This window comes from Chaetura pelagica, unplaced genomic scaffold (assembly GCF_000747805.2).
Source record: "Chaetura pelagica isolate M959 unplaced genomic scaffold, ChaPel_1.0 scaffold2, whole genome shotgun sequence".
Lineage (NCBI taxonomy): Eukaryota > Metazoa > Chordata > Aves > Apodiformes > Apodidae > Chaetura > Chaetura pelagica.
In genome coordinates, this window is record NW_009952796.1 from 547010 (window position 1) to 572363 (window position 25354).

Here is a 25354-nt window from a genome sequence, read left to right on the forward strand (position 1 = left end):
CAGGATGACTTGCTGATAGAAACATTTGAAGAGTCAGCACCTTTAAACATCTGATTGAGAAGGGATAATGAAACTGTTGAGGAACACAAAGTTGCTTGAAAATATGAAAAAAAGGAGATGGGAACGAGTTAGGAAGGGTTGGCTGGAAATGAAACTGTCAGCAAGATGCCAGATAGCCTGTGAACAAGCCACTGCTGAATTACGTTCTTCCTTCCCCCAAAGTTCTCTAGTTCTGTAAGTGTATAATGATGCTGATGAGCCAGAAAATGTGACAGTGACTAATGTTTCAATGGCTCTGTTTAGGTATTTGATTTTATCTTTTTAGCACAACTTCCTAAGACAATCAAGCTTATATAATTGTGCTATCAGAAAGTCAACCCTCTTACTCATGTGGCTTATACCAGCTAAATTTGAGGGGGAAGGTAGTTGCAAATGTGATGAAAATGTTCTGAAAAGTCTACGGAACTGCAGCTGAATGACAAACAAGTGCATGCTGTGGTGCTGCCATGGGCCAGACAGGCTCAGCTCATACCTGTGAGGTTTGCAACTGCCTGGGCAATATGTGGTCAACCTGTCAGTGCTGGTCCTGACGCGTCCTGTCTGGTGTCCACTGGAAATACTGAGATGAGGATGAGGAAGAATAGTTTTCATTTTGCTTGCTGATCAAGTAGAATGGGGAAAGATCTCAGGGAAACTGGAAAAAATATGTTACATAATTACTTTGTTGCAAAAGTTACCCCTTTCTGGCCTTGTTAGGTGTTTACTTCTTTGCAATTGATTTTCTGTTGTACTTTAACACTGTTCATGTTTTTTTGTAGATTCATTTAACTGACCCATGCTGCTGCACCTTGTTGAGGGAAGTTGTTTTTTTATGATGTCCTCTATTTTGTGTGGAATGAATCAAAAGCCCTAATGAACCACCAGTGTTGTTCTGAAAACATAGAAGTGTCACAAGCAGTTTAATAGAGCCTGATTTTGGTGTTACCACCCAATGTGATAGCATTCTTTTTCTTCTCTATGCCTGCTTGCTGCTCACTCTTTTGTATGGCTGCTAGTTTGTACAGCTGAAAGGGCAGGGTGAACAAGTCGTGCAACTGATACAGCTGAAAATTAGCCCAACTATGTCTTTCCTTTCCTTTCATGGAAAAATAACCCCTAAAAGCTTTGTTTGTGATCTTGTGAGTATGTGTGTGTCTTTCTAGTTTTATTTTTTTTCTTCTGGTACCACATGGGCAGGAGCTATTTACTTGAAGAATTTCTGGAAAGAATCCTGCTTTGATAATTTCTTCTGGGGTTATTTTTTTGCTTGCTCTGAGTATAAATGAATTTTGCTTCTGTATTCAGTGTTTCTTTGTCCTCTTCAAAGGTTAATGCCACAGAGATGTTGCAGATGGTTCTTATTTTTCTGGTCATGCTGTTACATCAATACTGTTTCTTGAACTTGTCTTCCCAGTCCTTTTTTTCCCCTCTGTATAGGTATTGCAATATCTTCTATTCTCCTCCAATTATTACTGTAAACCTCTGCCCTTTTCCTTTTGTAAAGTTGTAACTGTTTCAACCACAAAGTGATATTGATATGAAAAGCTAAAATAAGTTGTGTGCAATTGTGAAGAATGCTAATTTAAGATAGCAATCCAAGGGTTCTTTCTCCAGAAAATCAAATATCTCAGGTGAACTGTGGGATTGCTTCTTACATGTGTTTTTTCTAATTGAAATGTCTTGAGAGATGGGTAGGGAAAAGAGAAGGATATGTTTTGGTAAATGAGCCATTTCCCAGCTCTGCGTACTCTCTTGAATCCGGGAGGAGATGAAACCCTGTCTGCATGGAGTGACTTCACAGGAAAGCTTCAGTGCCCGGTAGCAGGGCTTCACCATCTCCCCTACACTCTGTCTCCTCCATAAGTGGCACCTTGGAATTGATGATCTGTTTGGAGGCTTTTAGCAATACTTCATTTACTCTCTGCTCATGCTGTGTGTGGTTCCTGAGAATATGTGAAGAATGCTCAGCTCCTTACAGGATTTGGGCCATAATCAAGGCTGACACTGAGTGGCATATTGTCAGATTGTGCATGTATCATTTATAGCTAGATAACACTGGACGTCTGTTAGTGTCTCTTGGCTAATCAAAAGTGTTGCCTCACATATTCTTCCGATAAGAGGGCGAAGGATTCTTGTCGTAGCTGCCAGCTTTCATCATCCGAGTGGATTGCAGAAGATGGGACTAGGGACAATTGAGAATAGGAAGTTTGAAGATTTGCTATGTTCTCCTGAAGCATTGGAATGACTTTCATAGGTTCAGGGTGCTGTGTCCAGAAGATTGCTTTAGGTTTTGTTTTTTTTTTTTGTGGTGGTTATTACTGCTGAATAAACATGTAGTTATTTCTAAGACTGTCAATCCATGTGTCTCTTCCAGGGCGATTTGATGAAACTGTGATTGAAGAAAGAAGGCAATGTGCTGAAGATCTGTTGCAGTTTTCTGCCAATATCCCTGCTCTCTATAACAGCAAACAGCTTGAAGAGTTTTTTAAGGTTTGTTAGTATTTGCAGAAGTATTTGGTTTTTACTGATATTAATAAAATACTGTGCTGATTCTGCTGTACTTTATAAACTGTGGAGTGATAGTGAGCTGACCTGAAATGCTTTGTGAAGGGTCTGGGAGTTTTCCATTCACTCTAGAAATTGGGCTTTGAAAAAAAGAAACAAACCCATGCCACACCTCTATAAGGTGGAAAGTTTTACAGGAACTTCTGGGGAAAGGATTTGGAATTTTTGTTTATTGAATGATGAGTGTTTGTCTGGGAAGTAATAAAAATATTGTTGTTGTTTCTGTATCTGTGCAGTTATTTATAGTGTCAAACCAAAGGAAGAAAGACTGTCTTGATTGTTTTCTTGTGGCCTGTGACTGATTCAGGTCCCTGACAATGAATTGGATGTATAACTAATCAAATGTGCTGCATATACTGTGAACACCACTCTCCAAAACATAGTTTAGAACAATATGTTGATGCAGATTTTGTCTTTCTTACATCTGAAGCAGTTTGTTTTCATTTGTTCCTTCAAACATTTTAATTTTCAGTAGCTTAGTTAGCTTAGTCCAACATTCTGCAAACACATAAGCATGAATTTACGCACAAACATGATAGTAATTCCTTGTAACTAAGGAAATACTGATCTGGCTGAAATGGGACTCAAATGTATGAACGTGTTAAGCATTTTTAAAGAATGTATGTGCAAAAGCAAGATTACAGCAAAGCACAAAAATTCTAACTTGTTTTTATGATGGGGTTATTGCCGAGCCCTTTAAAATATGGTAATTTTCTTTAAGCTTAGGTGGCAGCAATGAATAGGAGACTGAATTAGAATAATTATCAGTTTATTTGCATTTGCACTTTTTCAGATCTTTGGAAATATTTCTGTTCCATGTTTTTGGGTATTTGTTCAGAGCTCTTTTCCTCTGCTTTGCTAGTTTTAGCCTTTCAGTGGACCTTTTCTGGCTTTGTAAGCTAATGAATCAGTCTAGAAAGGCATTAATTTTTACAGACCAAGTAAGTCTACAAGGGGAGTAATGCAAGTGTAATGATTTAGGCTCATCTGTTAGGTGATCATGTGTCATGTTTTTCTGTAAGAAAGCCTGAAGTTTTGATCAGTCACCAGCTCAGCCAGCGTCTTTCAAATCTGCCCATGTGTGGTTTTTTTCCTTTTCAGATAGTTGTGAAAATAGCCATAGAGAGATGGACTTGAACAATGAAGTCTTAGAAACAACTGGAGGGAGTGCTGTGTGTATCTGTGTGCTTTTGAAAAATGGGCTGTCTAGTGTGAAAATGCACTTGGCTAGCTGAAGGCAGATTAGCAATGCCCATTTATAACACTGCCTTGGAAAGGTGCAGTTTCTAACAAAGTTGCCTGGGAAATGTGCACCAGAGATGCAGAGCAGAAATTTAAAAAAACCCAACAAAACATCTAGGTGGTTTCTCATACAAGGAACTGTTCCCATTGTTACTTTGTTTCCCTCTAATTTCTTCCAAGCTTGTTAGGGAATAGCAGCCCTCTGATGTGCTGGTGCCCGGCCTTGTCTTCCCTGTCTGTCCAGTCTTGACTAAGACTGAACTCAAGATTGTGGGTCATAGGTGGGACATTTTTCTTATGGACAAACACACCTGCATGGGGGATCAGCTGAGCGTGGGGACACTAAGAAAGGGTATAGACCAGAGGGGAGCAGGAGCATTGCTGTTCTCTCCCTGTTAAACTGGGGTTTGGAGACATCTGCTGCAGCCTCTGTGGTTCAGAACTCTTGTTACCACAGAAGTTGCAGTAGGCTAATGGTTTAGATGCCTAGGCAGTTTGTGGCAACCGAATGTGGTCAAACCAAAACCTTTGTTCTATTTTTCAGGCTTATATAGTTTAACTAAATGCATTGACTCGAAAGTAGTGGAGCGTTCACTGATTAGGAAATGTAATTTCAACTATCACTGCTGTATAGTGAGACTTTCCATAGAGCACAGCAGCTAAATAATTTGTTTCCCTCTTTCTTTTCAGGGTGGGGAGGTCCATGATGGGTCTGAACTGATTGGTCCTGTTGAGCCTCTGTCTGATTCTCTTGCTGACAGCCTGTCTGATTGCAGTTCTGAAGGTTTGCTTTCTTTCCTCATGTGACCTTACAATGTGGCCTGTTTCAAAGCAGCACCTAAATGGCAAGTGCTGTATTTGGAGGAGCACTGGCATCCAAATCTCTGTTTCTGTAATGACAGACATTCTGGAACTGGGATTAGCAAAAGAGAAGTTGTGCTCAGTACTTCACTACTGGAAGCTTGCTTTCAACAGGAAGTTTTCTGGGAGTTTTCCTTGTCCATTTTAGGAGTCCTAGTGCTCTGTTGTTCAACAAGAACTGCTTTTTGGTGCTAACTGAACTGAACCTTCTGGTTTAAATGTACATAATCTTGCTTGCTTTCAAAAGGTTGGACAAACAGTCTGGTATTGTTCACTACTAATCATGACCCAAGCTGTAAAAATTTGCAGAGACCTTTCAAACTCTTTTGAGTTTGATCAATATATACAAAGATGATTTGCCTAGAGCATGAAAAGTAAGTCTCAGATTTGAACTGCCCCATTCATTTCAGAGAGTTCACATTCAGTTCTTCATGCTCTGGGTGTGATCATGCTTTCAGTGCTTAGCAAAATCCCAGAAAGAGTTTATATCATGTTTAAATGTGTCTTCTGGATTGAGCATATGGGAGTGGTGAATGTTAAAACCCACTGCAAGGTTTGGGGAGATAAGAAAGTTAAGTCTCTTAAAAAAACTGCCAGCATTTTTTTTTTCTTTCCCTGAGAAGAGCTTCCTGTTCTTCAAAGTGTGAGAGGTTGTGTGTTAGAATCAGTGAGGGCTATGTCCAGTTGAAAACTGGAAATCTCCCTTTATTTGCCAAGTTTTCTGGTTGTGCTAGTGGAGGGTGTGTCCCTCTTCCTAACATTGCCTTTCCTTAGCATACTGTAAAAGACACGCATGGAAGTGGCACTTCACTTACACTAAATAATGCTATGCCTGTGAGGTAGGATCAGTCAGCCCAAATAAATACTGTGATAGTGCTTCTTGCCTGTTGCTGGAGGTGGAAAGTTTTAAAGGTGGCTAGTTTTAAAGGGGGACTAGTTTTAAAGGGGAATTTAACACTGCAGATTCTGACGATGCACCTATTTTTGCATTGTGCCTTGTAAAAGAAAAAGTTCTTAATGTTAATCATTCTGTTCTTTATTCACGAGAACCTCATTTTTAGAAGAAATTCACTTTCTTTTATATGAGATAAAATATTGAAAAGCAAAAAATGCTGTAAGGTGTAGAAAAATTCTTTGATACCCTTATTTTTAATCAGCTGGAATGCTTTTAGGGATTTCAGGGGTTCTTGTGGAACAAGAACCACTTGTGATAACTATCACCACAGGATTTCCAGATGCCAAATATGACTCTTGTGAAGTTCTATTTTTTAAAATCCCAGGTCTTCCAGCTTATACTTTCCTAGGTTGGAAACCAAATTTTGGCCGTGGGGGAGACTAGGGACGGAAGGAAACATCTGTCTTTAGGGCCTCTAGGTGGCAGTGGCAATACTCAACTGTGAATCCTTGCTCTGCCTCTCCTCGGTGCATCCTGCCTGTATCTAATTTTTCCCAGTCTGATTATCGTAGTTACCTCTGACTAGTTCACTGTTACTTTTTGTGAGCATTCAGGAGTCTCCACGTGGGCACTGCTCCTTACAAGCTGTTGTACTGGGAAGTAGCAAATCCATTCCATAACAGGTGATGGTGTTGTCTTATAAGGGTGGGTTATGTTTTCTTGCTTTTATCTGTTCTTTTCAGACAAAGTTCATTTTGCAGAAAGTGTGCATGTTAATGGTAGAAGCAGCAAATTGATAGTAGAAACGTTTTTGTACCAAAATAAGCTGTAAGTGTTTTACTTCTAAAAGTAGTTTGGCAGTTCATGCTTTCACAGGAACCTGCTTTTCAGGAGGCCAGGTTACCCAGGCTTTCCATCAATTTTTGGAAAATACGTTTACTCCTCATATACCTGGTGAAATTGCACAAGGCAGAGACAAGTAGATAAATTTGTTAGATTTCAGCATCATTATATTAATCTAACATTCCTGACAGGCTGTCACTCTGTCTTCTTCTCTGGGTACAAGGGATAGTGTTCAAATGTCCAACCTCCTCTCCAAAAGTCTTTCTACACCAGTTGCCAAATTCTTTAGAGAAATTTACCAGGAGGCTCATCCTTTTCCATTCTCTCCCCCCTCCACTCCCCTTTCTGTTTTACTGTGTGTACATTATCTTCCCAGAAATAAGCATATGCAGTTCAAACTCTTCCTACCTCTCAGGGTGATTGGAAGCCCTGTGACTGTGATTGTGTGTCATTTTTAGAAGAAATTCACTTTCTTTTATATGAGATAAAATATTGAAAAGCAAAAAATGCTGTAAGGTGTAGAAAAATTCTTTGATACCCTTATTTTTAATCAGCTGGAATGCTTTTAGGGATTTCAGGGGTTCTTGTGGAACAAGAACCACTTGTGATAACTATCACCACAGGATTTCCAGATGCCAAATATGACTCTTGTGAAGTTCTATTTTTTAAAATCCCAGGTCTTCCAGCTTATACTTTCCTAGGTTGGAAACCAAATTTTGGCCGTGGGGGAGACTAGGGACGGAAGGAAACATCTGTCTTTAGGGCCTCTAGGTGGCAGTGGCAATACTCAACTGTGAATCCTTGCTCTGCCTCTCCTCGGTGCATCCTGCCTGTATCTAATTTTTCCCAGTCTGATTATCGTAGTTACCTCTGACTAGTTCACTGTTACTTTTTGTGAGCATTCAAGAGTCTCCACGTGGGCACTGCTCCTTACAAGCTGTTGTACTGGGAAGTAGCAAATCCATTCCATAACAGGTGATGGTGTTGTCTTATAAGGGTGGGTTATGTTTTCTTGCTTTTATCTGTTCTTTTCAGACAAAGTTCATTTTGCAGAAAGTGTGCATGTTAATGGTAGAAGCAGCAAATTGATAGTAGAAACGTTTTTGTACCAAAATAAGCTGTAAGTGTTTTACTTCTAAAAGTAGTTTGGCAGTTCATGCTTTCACAGGAACCTGCTTTTCAGGAGGCCAGGTTACCCAGGCTTTCCATCAATTTTTGGAAAATACGTTTACTCCTCATATACCTGGTGAAATTGCACAAGGCAGAGACAAGTAGATAAATTTGTTAGATTTCAGCATCATTATATTAATCTAACATTCCTGACAGGCTGTCACTCTGTCTTCTTCTCTGGGTACAAGGGATAGTGTTCAAATGTCCAACCTCCTCTCCAAAAGTCTTTCTACACCAGTTGCCAAATTCTTTAGAGAAATTTACCAGGAGGCTCATCCTTTTCCATTCTCTCCCCCCTCCACTCCCCTTTCTGTTTTACTGTGTGTACATTATCTTCCCAGAAATAAGCATATGCAGTTCAAACTCTTCCTACCTCTCAGGGTGATTGGAAGCCCTGTGACTGTGATTGTGTGTGATGCCAGACCTGGGCTCTAAACCTGACCTTAAGCAGAGTTTATTAGCTCAGGCTCTGTGCCATGCTAGCTGTGTTCATACAGCTTCTGGTCAAGCTGGCTGCAAGAGAAGAGCAAATGTGGTCTTGCTTGGACTGTAGGAATGGTAACTTGGGTCTATTTGAAATTTGCTGTGTGGATGTGCTCCAATTGCTCTAGCCTGGGTGCCTAGCACCGCCTTACCACCAATCTCCAGCTTTTCCGTTCTTCCTCTCTGTCTGTACCCTTTGTCCATCAGTCAGCTCTGCTTCCACCTATACATTCCCTAGCTAGCAATTTTTCTTCACTGAAATAACTTGTCTTTTCTAAATATAATTTCATAAATTCTCAGTCCTCTGCATACAAATTTGACGTTGCTCTCCCTAAATTGGGCAGGTCAACAGCCCATCGTTAATATACTGATGAATCTTTTGTCTTCTTTAAACTCTTCTCTTGTGAGGTTGCATTCTTCCTTGCACGACTTGGGGCTACACAGGCAGTTTTCTTCTGCATGGACACTTTGCTTTGTGTCCTTCCCCTGAAAAGATCAGAAGCATTGTCTTCTGTGCATCCTGTCCCCTCCTCTCAGGTAATCTTGTGTCACTGAGTATCACTGTCCCTTGCTTTTTAGACAAAGAGTGGCCGGTAATCTCTTCTAGTGCTTTTTCTTCTCACTCATGTTAAAGGAACTTAGCTTTTAAAAATATTTCTACAGTGCCTTCTTACTCCTCCTTCATTAATTGTAAGCTCCCTCTAACACTAGAGTTATAAAATCAAAGAGAAAGTTTGAGGTATTTGTCAGCTCCTTGCTACTGCCACATACTTTTCGAAGATAAGTCAGAACAGTAAACCTGATAATGTGGGTAAACTCTTGACTGTCGATAATACGAAAAAAAACAGACACCAGGTTTTCACTCAGAATTTTGTTTCTCTGTGTGTCCAAACAGCTAAATATCCTGACCTTGTCTGTTTTATTGCCTCAGTGGGTACATGTGCCAAGGTGATAAAACAAACTGCTTCTTGATATTCAGGTTGGCACTGCCAAGTTTGTGGCTTGCTCCATATGTCTCATGCAGGGTACTACTTTGGAATGACATTTTTGAGACTGAAAGCTGGTTTTTTTTGTATTCTGGTTTGTTGTGTTTGTTGTTGGATTTTTTTTTTCCCTCAGGGTGTGTAGTTCCCAGCTTTGAAGGCTCTCCTGTTTTAAGTCTCGTTACCTTCTTTAAATCATCAGACCAGTGAGAGATTGGGATTAAAGGGCTCCTGCTATTGAAATTGGGTGAATGGGAGTGCTGAGGTTTGAATTGGCCCCTCCTAAGCAAGCACCCCTGTTTTGTTTTTTAACCTCAGAGGCAACAAGAAATGTCAAGTCTAATACCACTGTCAGTGTTGGAATGGTGTGCCATTAAGTTGTTAACTCTGATAGTTGGTCAAATACCAGTTTAATATTATATACTTTTACCTGTAGTAGGGTCATGCTCTTTCATTTTGATGGCAAGGGAACATCTAATGTGTTGTGCAAAAGAATGTCAGAAACATTTTTGTTTTTCTTGTTCTTTTCAGTTCGAAAGGATTTAAGTGGGCTTGATGATGTGACGCTTACGAGCCAATCAGAATGTGGAGGTGAGGTCTAGGAGTTGTTCCCATTACGTTTGTGGAATTTAAATTATTAGAAAGTCATAGTTATGAGTGAATGCTTTTTGTGGATGATAATCCTTTCAGAATGAAATGTATAAAATATCTTTGATCTTTATTTCCAAACAACCCTGCAAAGTTTCTGTGGCTCAGTTACTGAAGGTGAACTTGCAATGAGTATATATACTTTTACATGGCAAACATAAAATGTGTTGCTCAAATTTCAGTGAGAGCGGTGTAAGCTAATTCATTTTACCAGGGCAGTAATGGAAGAAGTCTATACATGGTAGGTGTGAGTTAGAGTGCTGCATGATGCATAAGCAGACTGTGACTGTGTTAATTCAATCTCCTAATTTACGGTATTTAAATTGTATGTATTATATTTAAATCTTACTTATTTAAAACAGTATATTGGGATGTTTTGCAACAGTAATTTGACTCCTGCCGATTGACTTTTCTGATAGCACTCACAGTTAGTTTTGTAATTTTCTGCTGCCCAGTGTTGAGCAGGCTTTGAAAGTTTAAGTTGGAAGTTTGATGTTGGTCTCTTCATTCCTGGTATTAAAATAAGGAGCAGTTGCTCTGCAGAGTTTGTAGCTAATAAAAAACCAACTTGTTTCTATAGCTACTAAAAACTGATTTTGAAGACAGCTTTACGTGTGGGCAATTTCTGTGTACAGTCTTAGGAAGCTGCATAAGTGAGAAGGAAGCTAAAAACTTTGGATAGGATAAAGAATTTTGAAGGTTCCTAAAGCATATAAGAAATATAAAGTAATGAATGTCTTTCTGACTGTGGTTTCAGGCTTCTCCAGCGACAGCGATCTGATCTCTCTGACAATTGATGTAGACTCTCTTGCTGAGCTAGATGATGGAATGGCCTCCAACCAAAGTTCTCCCAGTAGAGCTGTTGGCCTTTGCCTTACTTCTGAACTGCCAGCACAAAGCACACTGGCACCTGAGCAGGAGTGGAGCAAACCTGAAGGAGAGAGGGAAAGCCATAGTTTGTTTTCTGGAAGCTTAAAATCCAAGCCTGGCAAACAAGATTACTTAGAGAAAGCAGGCGAGTTGATAAAACTGGCCTTGAAGAAGGAGGAGGAGGAAGATTATGAGGCTGCCTTCAACTTTTATAGAAAGGGGGTTGATCTGCTTCTGGAAGGTGTTCAAGGTATGGATCATTATGTTTGCCTTTTGTTTGGTTGTGTGTATTTGTTGATGGTGTTTTCTTAGTTAACATCAGCTTACTGTGTTGCAAAGAAGGTGATATGAAATGCAGAATGATGTGTGCCTACCTTTCATGTGCTTGATAGCTGCTGTGCATATGAGAGAGAGAGACAGGGAAATCTTCCTCTAATTCTGAATGATAATTTAGGGTCTCATCTTCCAAGTGCCAAATATCTCCTCTTACAAAATTGTGGCACAACCTTTGACTTGCAGGTAAGTAGCAAGGTGCTTCACTTTTGTCTCTTTCCTTTTTATTACCTAGGCATTAATTAATATGTGACACTTGCAGCACTGCTGAAACATTATTTAATTTACATGGTTAAGCAAGGATTAATTATCCCCATTTTACGCATGGGGAGAGGCAGGCTCAGGTTAACTTCCCAATCACAACAGGATTAGAACTATTCTTGGCTCACAGCCTCTTGCTTGTTCTTCCACTGGCCTGTTCTCCTAGCTGAAGGATATGTGCAAACTTATATACCTGCACTCCTAGAGTGGAACAAGGTTATTTTTTTTTTTCCCAAAGACTTTGATGTGTCAATGTATGTCTGCAAAAACTGCTGTTAACAGACCATATGCAACTGCATGAAAATTTCTGTGGTGTCTCCTTGCACCTTGTCAGTCAGGGAGCATTTTCTTCCTGTTCTTTCTCTAGTTCTTGAGAATCTACAGTGATAATCTCATATATTTGCATTTTGTCTGACAATGGTTTAAAACTGCAAAGCACAGGAAAAGATTTGTTCTTCCCTGGATTGAATTCAGGGTCTGTGTATTGTGCTTCTGTCCCACACAGATCAAATGAGTGAGATTAGAATTGTGGCTTTGTTTGATGGCATACAGCACAGATGCATTATGCTGCTCCGGATCTGAACTTAAACGCTAATGCACCAAAGCACACACAAGCCTTTGCTGCATCTCAGTGTGATGCACAGGAGTGGTCCAGACCCTCTGAACAGTTCTAGGAATGGAAGTTACCTGCTGAGCTGCTTTAACAGGATCCGGCAAAAAATAATGGATAGGTTGCTGATGAAAACTAGAGGTGTGGACCAAGATATGTGCATAGCCTTTGCTTAAAATGTCTTGTACTTTTGGACAAAAGTAAGTCCACCTCTTTCTTTGCAAGTCTGAGTTATGTCAGTAGGGTTGCTGCTTTGCTGCTTGTTTCACCTCTTCAGTAGCCTTCTATCTTTCCGTGCCTGTGTTGTCAAAATGCTTTTCATTCCTGATGTTGAATGTGTTGGCAATCCTTCTGTTGGAGCATGTGGCTATTCTTTGCTAATAAACTTCTTCGTAGATCTGTGTGCCATTCAGTTATGGTCTTCCTGTTTTGTGATAACCACTTCTGTCTTCCTGTGTTGCAAGGCTGCCATGATGCAGTTTTAAATTGACACTTCAGGTTTCAGCTTCAAAAAGCTTTCTTTGTTAAACAGTTTCAAACTGTTAGGATATGTACACAAGTCAGAGTATTGCACATCAGTTGAGCTAACTATGCATATGTACTTGACTTGTGCCAGTGATTAATCCATGGTAATCGTTATGGTTCTATGTTTACCCTGAAGTTATGAAAGGCTCTCTTGCATGTGTTGTAGGTGACTTGCTCAACTGATGCATACTAACTTGTCAAAGTAGAGTGGCTTGAGCATTTTACTTCTATTTGCTAATGTTTCCTCCAAGGAGTTTTCCATTCTTGCTGTTTACTAGCCACTTATACTTTTCTCTCACCCACTGTTATCCATGCTTTTAAGACTAGGAAGAAATTCAAGGAATCTTAGACAAGTGTGATATTCTGCTCTGCTTCTCTGATGCCGCTCAGATAATATAGTGGGCGTTATAAATAAATTTATAGTGGTGATGCCTCTGTGTGTGTGGAGGTGTTGTCGATGAAGGAGATGTGTCACCAGCACCTGCAACAACTTTTCTGCAGTCCCTGACCTTGCATCTGTATAGCATGGGAGAGGGAATAATGGGAATGAGTTGCTTTTTAATTTGCATCTTATCCCTTGAGAATATAAATGTACACAGGATAGTTCCTAGCAGTCAGCTTTTCTTTCTCCTTCTGTGTTACCCTACATGCTGTGAAGTTGGAAAGCATCCTCTGCTGGGCATTTACACTAGGTTACAGAACCTTGAATCTGTGTCACACTTTTAATTGATACACAAATATACACTGTACATTGCAATAAAAAACCCCCAGCCCTTAATGTAATCACTTCAGCTATTTAAGTACCACTGGGTATGTATTTCATATGGATAATAACATGCTCCTTTCAAAGAAAACAGTGGTGCAGTTGTTACCAAATGCCACTGGTCTTCTGCCATAGATTATATTCAGCCTATTTTGTCTAAATAAGCCTTTTTAATATCTGGAAGTGAAACACAGTGTTCATATATCTGCTTACACATGTATGAAGTGACACTGCAAAATGTGGGACCTCTGTAGAATGGACCAGAGGTGGCTTTTGCATTTGAAACAGTAATACATAATTTTGCCACGTGGTGGCACCAAGAAAATAGAAATTGACACTGAAAAATTGGAATCGGGAAACGTAACCAGTGTACAGGGTAAAAAAGAAACATCATCCCTGCTCTGTGATTGAAAGTTCTCTCAGAAATGTAGTGCCTTTCTAAGCTGGTGAGATGTATCTGAAAGATAAGGTTGAATCCATTGCCAGTTACTCCTTTAGGCTTGGTACAAGATCTACTTAATTCTTAAGGTTACCTCGTCGAAATAATGTGTGAGTAAGTTTATTACTGCAATTTCACAGGCTTGTGTTGTTTAGTTTGAAGTAGGTGGCTTCTGTAAAGGCAGTCAGAGCACGCTGGGGTCTGTTACTTTCCTGACAACTCTCCTGGCTGATGGCGCTAATGCTAGACAAGGCAGGTGTTGTATGTGCTTACACCAAAGAAATGTCCATTATTTTCAGCAGTGTGTGCATGTTTTCAGAAGTATAGTGGTATTAATTATACTGTGCAAGGTACATATGTATTTTTCTCTGCTGGTCTCTTGCAGAGTTTTGGTACTAATCTTTTAATACCCTATTCATAGTCCTGCCAAAAGGCCTGTTACTTGGGGAACGAATGCTGTTTGCCCTCCAGGGGGCTGGTGTATACTGTGGACTTGGGACATCTGCTCTTTATGCACCTTGGGCCTATTCCTATTCCACACATACATTTTAATATTAAATAGGTTTGTCAGTGGGAAAGAGAACATTCTTGGACTGGCAGCCTTTGGACTGCCAATGAGCTACCCGTACTTCTTGTACCTCCCTGTTTCACTTATACCAGAGCTCCCTCACATGCAGTGAGAGGGGATAGCTGTCATCATGTCCTTTTCCTCTGAAAATGTACTGATTCTGCTGCCCCTTTTGTGTTTTCTGGGCATTGCTGTGTGCAGGATTTTGGAGCTTTTGGGAGGTAGGTCTGTAAGGGTTGTATAGGATGGTTAAACATTTACCTTGAGCAAAAACCTGGAGCTCAAATCTTCTGCTCTTTTAAGCATATTAAGTATACCAACTGACAGAAACTTTGGCTCACAATTATAGCTGTTCCTTTGTTTTGTTAGCATGTCAGAGCACTTTAAGGTCAATATATTGCTTCAGGCCCAGTGATGGAAAAAATGGACTAATCGATAGCAAGCCACCCGCTTCTAGTCTGGAAGTTATGGCTGTTTTATGCAAAGTAGTTCTTTCCCTGGCTTTGATGTAGGGCATAGTTAAACTCAGGAAAAAGTGGGTCAGGAGGCTGAAATTATGGGAAGAGTTTTTTTGTGATAGAGGAGGGTGTCCTGTTTGTATAAACTGCTTCTCTTTTTTCCAATTTCAACCATTCCCAAGCTATATCCAATCTGGGCAGTCTGAGCTGTGTGATAAACAGAGCTAACACTAATGCTTATTGCTGGGTTTTCAGTACTTTCAGGCACATTAAGAAGCAAGAGTGCTTCACAATATGATCAGTCTAATTCATGTGCAGAAGTACAGGATCTGTTCCATGTGGTTTAGAAAGCAAATGTGTTCATTGCTGGTCTGTTACATACAAGGTTCCACGTTACACATTAACATCCAAAGGGAGATGATACATTTACTCTGTCGAAGATTTGGCCTGTTTGTTTTCACCTGTGTAGCAGCTGAATGAAAATTTATTTGTTTTAGGTGTCTGGTTCAGCTAGGTTTGTTGCATGAATTATGTGATGCCTCTGAAGTCACAGCAGCCACAATATGTTTTCCAGGTATCTGCGTTTTGTGTTAGGTATCTGCAACTTCTAGATAAGTTGCTGGTGTCTTTGAAAGCAGGCTGAGAATGTCAATTTTGCACTGCTCCATGTTATTATAATATTTATCCAGTAAACAGAGCTGGAACAAAAATTACACAAATTACTGGAACCTTGCTAAAATGACTTTGACTTTTAACCCAGAAATGCATGTACAGTGAAATGCTGGGAATACTTTGGGCAACTAGATGATATTTTTGGATATGCTGAAAACAAACCAACTTGTGTCTAATTACTGGGATTATCATGGGCTATGATTTGAACTTGTGATGGAGCCAGGGATGCAAACAGGAGCATGCCTGACAGAATGCCAAGGTGACAGTACTTTATGAAAAGGGGAGCAGCCATGCCTGTTCCACAAGTGTGTTTCTGCCTTCCAGAATGAAAAGCAGCTTTGCTTGTTTGTTGAATGAGACTTGTGAAGATAACTTCTGTTACAGTCCAGTAGCCAGTTGAAATTTCTTTCACTTCTGAAGTCCTCTGAATGGTGTTTCTCATTGAGAGTAACAGTCTCTTAGGCAGTTTCTTAGCTACCTGGCATCTGTGCCTGATTGGAGCAACGTGTTTGGGGAAACAACAGACCTGTTTTATGAGGAGATGCATTGAGGTGTGACCTGACATCTGCAGGGAAAACCTGTAAAAGTTGTGCTGAGCCCCATAGGAAAAGATTAATGATAGTGTGAGTGATGGAACTAATTCTCCCTCACCTGATCTCAGACCTCTATGCTCCTATGCTGTATCATCACTCACTTGATTAGCTGTTTTAGCTTCACACTTCCATTGAGGCTGGAACCAATCAAGGCAAAAACTTACTACCTAGTTGCTTCCAAAGGAGCTGAAAACCATCTCTGTTTCCTGCTGTTGGACTGCGAGGATGCTGTTGGGGTTGGGCTTTCTAAGCAACCATACAAAGTGCTCCCTCCTAGTTCTTCACACAACCTTGAATCACAGCTGCTGTTTCAGAAGGTTAGATGTTTGTGAGAGGACCTGTCTATTCACAGACTGCTAGATTAAGAAGGGATGCTGGAAATACTGTGGTTTGCTTAAAAAAAAAAGTTTTATAATCCCACTGTGCTGCCAGTGATGCTGAAACCCATGCTAATACAAGTTACGAGCTGTTCGTAACTGAAAGGTGTTGGCTTCCAAGCCAATTGCAGGCCATACAGACTTTTAGAGCAGGCTAGGGCTGTAGGATACATCACTGTGCAGTAGATGCTGGATGTCGTCAATTCTGCATCCTGTAGCAAACCAAATGTTACATACCAGTGGTGCACATGTTTAGGTAAACGCCCCTCTAGAAAAATAAAGTATGTTCCAAAGTTAAGATTACATAGAGGAAGGATGTGGGTGAAATGTGTTTGAGTAACCAGTAAAACCAGGAGTCAGTAACACCCTGAGTGATGCCATTCCATATGCCAAAGTACTGAGTTGAGGCACTTCTTTGTGGCAAAGCAGTAAAATACAGCATTTGCCAGTAAAGCATGATGAAGCTGGATAATGTATAAATGCAGCCACATTCAGCTGTATCAAGGAATCCTCAAGGCAAAGCTCCACTTAAACTGCAGTGCTTCTCTGCACCAAGAAGCTGATGAAAGTCTGGGTTCCAGCACCTGCTGCACAGCATAGAGCTTTACAGTAATGTATGTAAAGGTGAATTGTAGCAGTACCTGTAAGCCAACATGTAGGGTGTGATGCAGATGACTCTGAATGCAGTTAGTCTGAATGCTTAGCATGTGGCTGTTTTAAAGAACGAATTGAAGTGGGCCTTAAAAATATGTTCTTCCCTCTTCTGAGAGACACAGCTGCATTGGTGTGGTGTTGATATGACCTTTCCAAGATTTCCAAGTCTTTTAGCAGCTTATTGCCAGGTTGCTGCTTGTGCCCAGCTTCTTTTAAGAGGCATCTCTTCTGCCTGTACAGCCTTTTATCTCAGCTGTTATTAGCCAGCACTCAGCTGCACCTAAGTGCATTAATCTTTTTTTTGACTGTTGCTCTGTGGGGTTTCTACCTCCCATTAGAAGACCTAGAAGGGTTGCCACACTTCTTCCAGCATGCAGTGTAGGCAGAACAGACTGATCTAGGTTAGAGTGCCACTTCTGTCCTTAGGTGGCAAAATTGAAGTCTCTGGCTACACAATCATATGTCTCGGGCACTGTAGGTGAATTGACGTGAATTAGTAGCTGAAATATAAAAATGGCATAGATAGGTTTAAGAGCATGGTGCTGTGTGATAGTAAGTGCTCTGATGCTCTGCTCAATATGCTGTTCTTGCATATGTAACTTCTCTCTTTTCACATCTTCCTTTTCTCTTTTTCTTGTCTTCTTGCCCTCTTTTCCCTTCCAGTATTGTAAAACAGCCTCTCTAGCTTCAGATCTGTGTAGAAGGACTTGTATAGGTTTGGTCTCTACAGGGCTTGCCTCTGGCTCTTATGTTTTAGAGATTTTAGTGATTGCTCATGAAAATATACCATTTCACATATGTACTTTTATATAGTACTATATTTAATACATAGATATGAACCCTGTTCTGAAACAAGAAGTCTGTGTGATTTCTAATTCTAATTTGAATTCACCCTTTTAGTTAGGAGGGAAGAGTGCAATGAACTTGGAAATCTTTTCCTTTCTTCTGTGTTGGCGGCCTGTGTGACTTCTTCCTGTGCTCTGCTGGGGTGTTACTGCTTGTCCTTCTGTCTTGCAGCACACACAGGGATTTTTTTTTCCTTGTGTAGTTTTGCAGGGAAGTGTTCAGGGATATTTTTCCCATTGTTAAGTCTTACTTTGGTGAAATGCCTTCCAGCTGAAGACTCCACGTTTTATCAGATGGATGGAAAGTGAAGCTTTTCCTCCCTGAAATGGTGTGTGCTTGTGTGACCATTCATTTTAGTTTTTTCTAGATAGTCAGACATGCAACATGAAAAGCTACCACCACCTTGTGGATTAAACATGAGAGATAATCAACAAACCACTGTTTATAGATAATTGTTTCTGGAAGGTTACATTTCTTACTATCTTCAGTGTTACTGACTGCTACTTTACTGGTTACTCGCTTTTCTCCCACACGTTTCTTCTCTGTAATCTTAATTTTGGCACGTATGCCAACTTTTTGTTTCCAGAGAGGTGTGTACCTAGACATGTGCAGCACTGTTGTGTAACCTTAGGTTTGCTACAGGATTCAGAATTGCTAACTTCACCACGAAGTGCAGATCTGTAAGTGTCTTGAGCTGTGATGATAGCATATAAAATACAGATACAATAGTTATGAGCATGCTGGAAAGTTGGAATCAAAATTCTTATGTATTCATTAATGTGTTGTTCAGCATTTGAGTTGTAAGTGGCTAGTGTATAGTACTTTCCTGAATCTTCAAAAATCAAGAAAGAGTAGTTCTGATAAATGTTAGTACATTTTGACTCATTCAAAAAAAAGAAAGAAAAAAGATCACTTCAAACTGTTTTGCTTTACCACAATAGGCTTAACCTTGGTCTTGTTTTTTAGTATTTAAAGTCTTTTTTCAGCTGCAGAGTTTGACCACCACCCCAAAGGAACTCTTCATTAATACAATATATAGCATATAGTGATGATGAGCTGGTGGGCTTATTTCACAATTCCAAACTGTCACCCGCTGCTAAAATCTATAGCATGTTTTCTTGATGCTGAAGTGTCTGTCTACCTCAGTGCCTGCCACATTTCACTTAACTAATTATTTGAAAATTGAAGGTTACCCACTTTGCTCTGGAAGTTGGTAGAGGCTCATTCCAAAATCAGCAGCTCTTCCCCTCCCTGAAATAAATTTTGGGGTTATAAAACTGTGTCCAAAGTAGTCACAAACCTGTGCTGGATTATGAGTTGTATTGTCAGTTACGGTGTGCCTGAGCTTTTGTTTGGCTAATATGGACAAAGGAGTCTGCTTCACATGATGTAAGAAGTGTTTGCCCTAAGAAGAACAGAGGTCCTCTTGAACCAATTAGGCAAAAATAACAGCTGGGCTACCCACTAATAAGGAAGGTGCTGCTAAACCTCTTTTCATTGTGAGAAGAAATAAATCTTTTAAGGCTTACTCCCTTGCATTTTTATAGAGAGCAATTCTTTGAAAAATTCAGCAATCCAGCTGGGTGATATGTGCAGGAAGACTGTGAAGAAGATAAAGAAACTTTTAAAAATAAAAAATGGTATTATAGCTGTTAGATTTGGCAATTATAAATGTTTCATTGAAGATTTCAGTATTTAGGGAAAGTTTTACTGTTTAAATTGTTAAGAACATGGAGTTTGGGGTTAGCACAACAGGCAGTCTCCCACAAGTTCCTTGTAGCCTGTTCTGCAAGAGGACATTCCTTCCTGGAGCAAATCTCTTCAGATGTCTTCTTAAATAAAGGCAGCCCACATATATTTTTAGTAACTCTGAGAGAAAAGAAGGAAGATTCGGAATATGGAGGTTATCGGGGATTGGGACAGGTAATGTTAACTATTTAGCCTTATCTTTTCTGTGGAAATACCCATATCTTGGTCAAGCAGTCAGGTAGGGAGTGCACTGATGATATCCTGACAGGTTGGTTCTCCCTGAGGAAAATCTGTAATGCCCAGTGGGGGATGATTTGGAGATGGTCAGACCTGAAGGAAGGAAGAAGCATTTAGAATTCCTGGCTGGATGCTGTAGACTTATTTACTGTATGTGAGATATTGGATATGTTAGTGGAAAATGGTGACTAAAGCTGTCCTTTGTTACCACCCATTAAGATGCACATTTTCCACATTACTTCGTCCTAGATCTGCGGAGGAGGGCAGTTAATGACCAAAGCAAGTCTGAAACCACTTCTATGCATCTGAGACATGTTCTGTCAGTATTCCAGATTATTTTAGGGAAAAGGAGGGTTTTTTATTTTCATGATCCTCACCACCCAGATATTTTTAATTTGAGTTTATTGGCTATGGCCCCCTTTCAATAGCTTAAGTAATTTTCTTATACAAAAGAATTACAGAAGATTTGATGCCTAAATAAACAACTGCGATGAACACTTAACACTTCAACATTGAGTTAACTAATCTTTCAAAAGTATGTGCTCTTCTGAGGTACTTTGAGGTGTGAGTAGAAGACAAAAACATCTGTTTTCTCAGATGCTACTCCTATGTACATATTCTGTGAAAATGCTGCTTCTCTGTATTTTTTATTCAGAGTGGACTCGGGGAAAAAAGCAGACAAATCACACAGATGAACTCAAGGTCACAATTATTCTGATATTTGTGGTTTTCCTCTATTAAACTCTCAAGATCATTTTCTTATTGTTAGGAACGTCTGTTTTGTAAATACATTGTAGCTGAGCCATCCTTAGAGATAAAAATTAAAGAACAAATTTTGAATCATTGGCAGCTGTTCTAATGTCCTGTCTAGAGTTACTTTGGTCAGTGGGTGGCCTGGTCAGCCTTTCCAAAGCCAATTTTAATTTTAAGATATTTTTATTTCTTTGAAATGGGCAAAGCCTTTGGAAAATGAGGGAGCAGCCTGCTTGTGGTTGTGTAGATGAAGGCTTATATGTGCAACAAAGTAGCTGTAGAGTTTTTATATTCTGTGTGCAGTAATAGTAAACAGAGCATCTAAAATAACCACTTGCACATTGCAACAAACACATCATCATTTGCTTAAAAAGAGTTATAATTACAGTTGACGAAGCATGGACACCATAAAAAATGCATTAGTTTGGCTTGACACATTAATTACCTGTTTTTGCAGATGTTTTTATATATTGTTGTGTGAACAGTTTACAAAATAATTACAGGAAAGTCATATGGAAAATAAACTAAGTGGGTGGTTTCTCGCCTTAATATTTTCATTCATGTGAATCTGTGTGAGGCACAGCTGCTCCGTAGCAAATGCAGAGGGAGATAGATGGGGAATCTTAAGGGGTTTTTATTCTAAAGTCTCTATGATCAGCCTTGCTGCACTTTTATATCTTTCTTTAGCAGTGTAGTTTTTAAACATGTAAAATGACATTGCTGATTTAATCCCAGTGATCAGGAGGAGGGAGAAGCTTTGATCTTGATCAGATGAAACATAAATCTTCTAATATCTAGGAAAATAAATGAAGAATCAATATTATTTTAAGCAGGATGATCTTTTATGAGCAGTTGTAAAGATTTATCAAAGGTTTTGACACAGTTTAAACATTTCCTGTTTGCTGCCATTTAAAGAAAAATACCTTTCAAGTTTAAATTGTAATTAAAAAGAGAGATATCTCTTTAGATTATTGTGGGCTAACCACAGAATGGAAACATGAGCTCAGTATGTTCATCCAGTGTTTAAATCAAAAGGTCTTAAGTAGAAATAAATTAGTGGATTCTTTTAAGAGTACACATTTTACATAACTAAAAACACAATGCCACAACAAAATGCTCTATTGCCTTTTAAAATAAATGCATAAAGTCTGCAGCACAACCTAAACATCTGTCAAATGAAAGTATTTATTCTGGTACTGTGTTTCAGTGATTTGTTAGAGTCTAAGAGAAGAGTTCTATGACCTGAAATTTGGCATAAATGCTAAAGATTATTTTTGGCGTAATGGGGTCTCTGTTACTATTTGTTATTTGAGTATTTATTATTTTGTGAGATATTGGCTGTTAAATGGGAATTTCTATTGGAATATAGCTTTTTCATTTTTTTAAAATAATAATAATAACAAGCCAAAATACTACTTCCATAAATCAAATTCTCAAACATCCACCTGTTACAGAATTCAGAGACTGAGCTGTTAATGATCTTATTCACAAATAAGATGCAAGAACTTGTTGAGTAAATGTTGTTTTATGAACCCACACCATCTTTTGTGGCTGAAGATTTTAATGGGTGAACAGTTTGCAAATGTTATTTAACAAATTACTCAGAAAGGAAAAGGAGAAAGAAAACTGAAATTAATGTCTTGTGAAAGTAGGGAGAACAAAGACAGCTCTAAGGGGATATCCTAGCTTGTTTGTATTAATTACTGTAAAATTACTGAAGCATTGAAAAAAAGGCAATAAACATCTCAACTAAATACACATAACTAACAATTAAGCATAAGGTTAACTTTTATGATAGCTTTAGACACTAACTTAGCAGTTTTCTACCAGTCTGCTTGAAGAAAATGCTGGCTGAAGAGTTTATTGTTGCTGTTCAGATGACTTGTTTTCCTTGAGTGACTTCCACTTCATGTATCTACGAGATTGTGAGTGATCACCAGTGGATTGGCACAAGAAAGTTTTATGGTGCTGTAAGGTTGAGATGAAAGCAAGGGTATTAGTTATGTTTTAAGAAATTGCAACACACAATAATAAAATACTGTGTATCTGTATTCTTCTGATAAAGCCAGGTTCAAACAGTTGAGTGTTGTTTTTTTATTATTTTTTTTTAAATTCTAGATGGGGATAAGACTGGCAGTCTCATCTAGGGGAATTTCCCCACATTAGTCCTGCCAAGTGGAGGCTGGTATTAGATGTGCTGGTCCTGGTACACAGTTCCCTTTGACTTCAGAGTAAGAGAAGTTATTGAGAAATTGTTACATATCCATAATATTGGATGCTGAAAGTGCACTGAATTTCTGACTGTCCAGCTTCTTCCCAAACCAAGAGTAGTCCAAGATCTTTGCAGAGCAGGGCTGTGTGTGTCTTTCCAAGGAGGTAACAATCACTTTTCTTTCCTGCTGTGCGGTGGATAATAAGATTTACAATAGATAACATACAGTAGAGCTTGGAATAGGTAAAAAGTTTCTTATACTTATTCCTGATGGAATCTGTGTGATGTTTCTGTGTATTTAGGTAGCTTTGTTGTAATGGTATTTAATGGAGGGGGGGTTCTGTATTTTGACAGAGTCAATGAGTGGCAATATAAAGTGGAAAACAACCACTGCCACCTTTACTCTCTGAGTCTAAGGATTGTTAAAAGCAAGAATAGTCAGAATGGTTTGTGTTGGAAGGGACTTTAAAGTTAATCTAGTTCAAATTCCCTTGCATGTGCAGTGACACCTCCCACTGCACCAGATTGCTCAAAGCCCTATCCAACCTGGCCTTGAACACTGACAGGGATGGGGTACCCACAACTTCCCTGGAAACCCTGTTCCAGTGTCTCACTGCCCTCATGGTGAAGAATTTCTTCCTAATGTCTATAACTTTAATCTATCTTCCAGTTTAAAGCCATTCCCTATTTTCCTATCACTACATGCCTTTGTAAAAAGCCCCTCCTCAGCTTTCCTGTAGCCCCTTCTGGTACTGAAAGGCTGCTGTAAGTCTCTCTGGAGCCTTCTCTTCTTCAGGCTCAACAACCCCAACTCCCTAAGCCTGTCTTTATAGGAGAGGTGCTCCAGCTCTTGTGAAGACAGGCTTCCTTCCCTCTTCCATAGGGTGAGGAGGAAGCAAGACACTTTGAAACTACACAAACTTTCTCAAGAGACCTCTTACTTAGTTTTTCATTATTATTTGCCACCTTGGAAGTGCTTTGGGAAGACTAAGCAGTCAGACAGCCTGCTCCTCCTCCTTTGTTAAGTAGTTGGTGTTAAAGCTAGCCAGATCTGGCTGACTGAAGGACCAGAGCCTTTCCCTTGACTGTGAGGTGCTGAAGAGATGAGGCTGCAGCTTACCCCTTCTTTGGGTCCTAACAGTAGTGAAGTTGAGTGCAAATTTCTGAGGGCCCTGTGTGTGCATGCATGTATTTTGTGTGGACATGGTTGATCACAAATGGTTAGATACAGGCAGAGAGATATTTCCTTAAGAGACACCTTCATAACCACGGATGATGTGAACAGAACAACCTCTTTTGAACTACTGCTGTTCAGGGAAAGACCTGCTGTTCATGTCTCTCTGGCAGCTGCCTCCCAGCTCCATGATCCAGCTCTCAGACATTTTGTCTGACTTACTTGCATATATTTGGCTTGATGTTTATTGGCATATCTTATGCACAGAGAATAATGAGTGCACTCATGCAGAAAGCAGTGAGGGGTAAAGATTAATAAGAAGGTAAGACAGCAGTGGTTGAGTCCAGGGCTCAGTTGTATATATGTGCTGACCAGCTTGTCTGCTGAGGCACAACTGGCCCATGTGATTCCCACCTCTGGTTTCTCATGCTTATGCATCCCCACTCCACCTTGACCCCTCCCTTTAATCCTCCCCTAAACATTTCACAACATCTTATACATTGTCATAATTACCCCTGAAAACTCCCCTTGGGAAGTTTTGCATGCAGATGTTTACAGACTAAGTTCTCCCTCAGACATCCCATAATAAGTCTTCTCTTTTTTATGAGACTCATTCTTGATAATTCACAATAATCCTCTCTCTTTTTCTTATCAGTTACCAAGTTTCTGGTTGAACTTCTTCAAGGTTGCAGTCAGAGTTTCCTTTCATGAGCCATTGATAGTGTCTTTGGAGTTCTAGTCTTTGTTATTGTCTCTGTTATCTGCTGTTGGTTGGGTTTGTGTATTTGCATGTTTAATTTATTACCTCTCCTGTTCTTTGCCTTGTCTTTCATGTTGAGAGCAGTTAGGCAGATATCCTTGAAGTTCCTTGTCCTTTTTGAGCATTGGTTTGCAGGAGGTGCTGGCTTGCACCTGTTGATGCAGAGGCCTATCACAAGTCTTGGGTGGCCGAATTCGTTGCTAGAAGAGACTTTCAGGGCCATATGAAGTCTCTGCTAGTGCTCTGGCTTCTTCTGGGACAGTTGGCTGTAGCCATTTTTCAGCATAGTAATCTGAGTTCTCTCTGTTACAACAATTATGGCTTACAGTCTTTTTATATTTGTTTCATGGTTGAATGAAACCATGAAACATGTCATTGCAAATTGTAACAATTTATTATAACAATATATAACAATAATGATTTATTATAACAATACACTGCACATGATGTGAATGCCTTAACATAAACTCTAAGTTTTAGAGTGAATACAGAATTTGCGTGGTATCATGGGATTTTCACCTCTTGCAAGAGTTTGGCTACATTAGATATAACACAAAGGTTGTTCAGTCATCTGGGAAGGGAAGTAGTTGGTGCAAGCACTTCATTTCTTTCTGTGTCATCCCAAGCCAACAGGCAGGGAAGGGGCAGGTAGCATCAGAAAGCTGTTAGCAAGGGCTCTTGGTGTCTCTCATATTGCCTTTTTCAACATACCGTCTGACTTCTTTTTATCCTTAGAAAAGCCCATATTAGAAACATAGGGAAAAAAAAGGA

The 25354-nt window shown here is 39.6% G+C and overlaps 1 protein-coding gene across 5 annotated transcripts in view; it reads left to right on the top strand.

Annotated features, from left to right (window-relative positions):
• RPS6KC1 (ribosomal protein S6 kinase, 52kDa, polypeptide 1) overlaps window positions 1-25354 on the top strand; it is an 86421-nt gene that overhangs the window by 11610 nt on the left and 49457 nt on the right. For 4 of the 5 annotated variants that reach the window (XM_009994727.1, XM_009994729.1, XM_009994725.1 and 1 more), the window contains exons 3-6: window positions 2414-2529; window positions 4537-4630; window positions 9613-9672; window positions 10487-10849. In XM_009994727.1, the coding sequence (XP_009993029.1) occupies window positions 10558-10849 (292 nt within the window). In that variant the 5' untranslated portion in view covers window positions 2414-2529; window positions 4537-4630; window positions 9613-9672; window positions 10487-10557. The remainder of the gene's footprint in view (window positions 1-2413; window positions 2530-4536; window positions 4631-9612; window positions 9673-10486; window positions 10850-25354) is intronic. The other variant, XM_009994728.1, reaches the window with a different exon arrangement.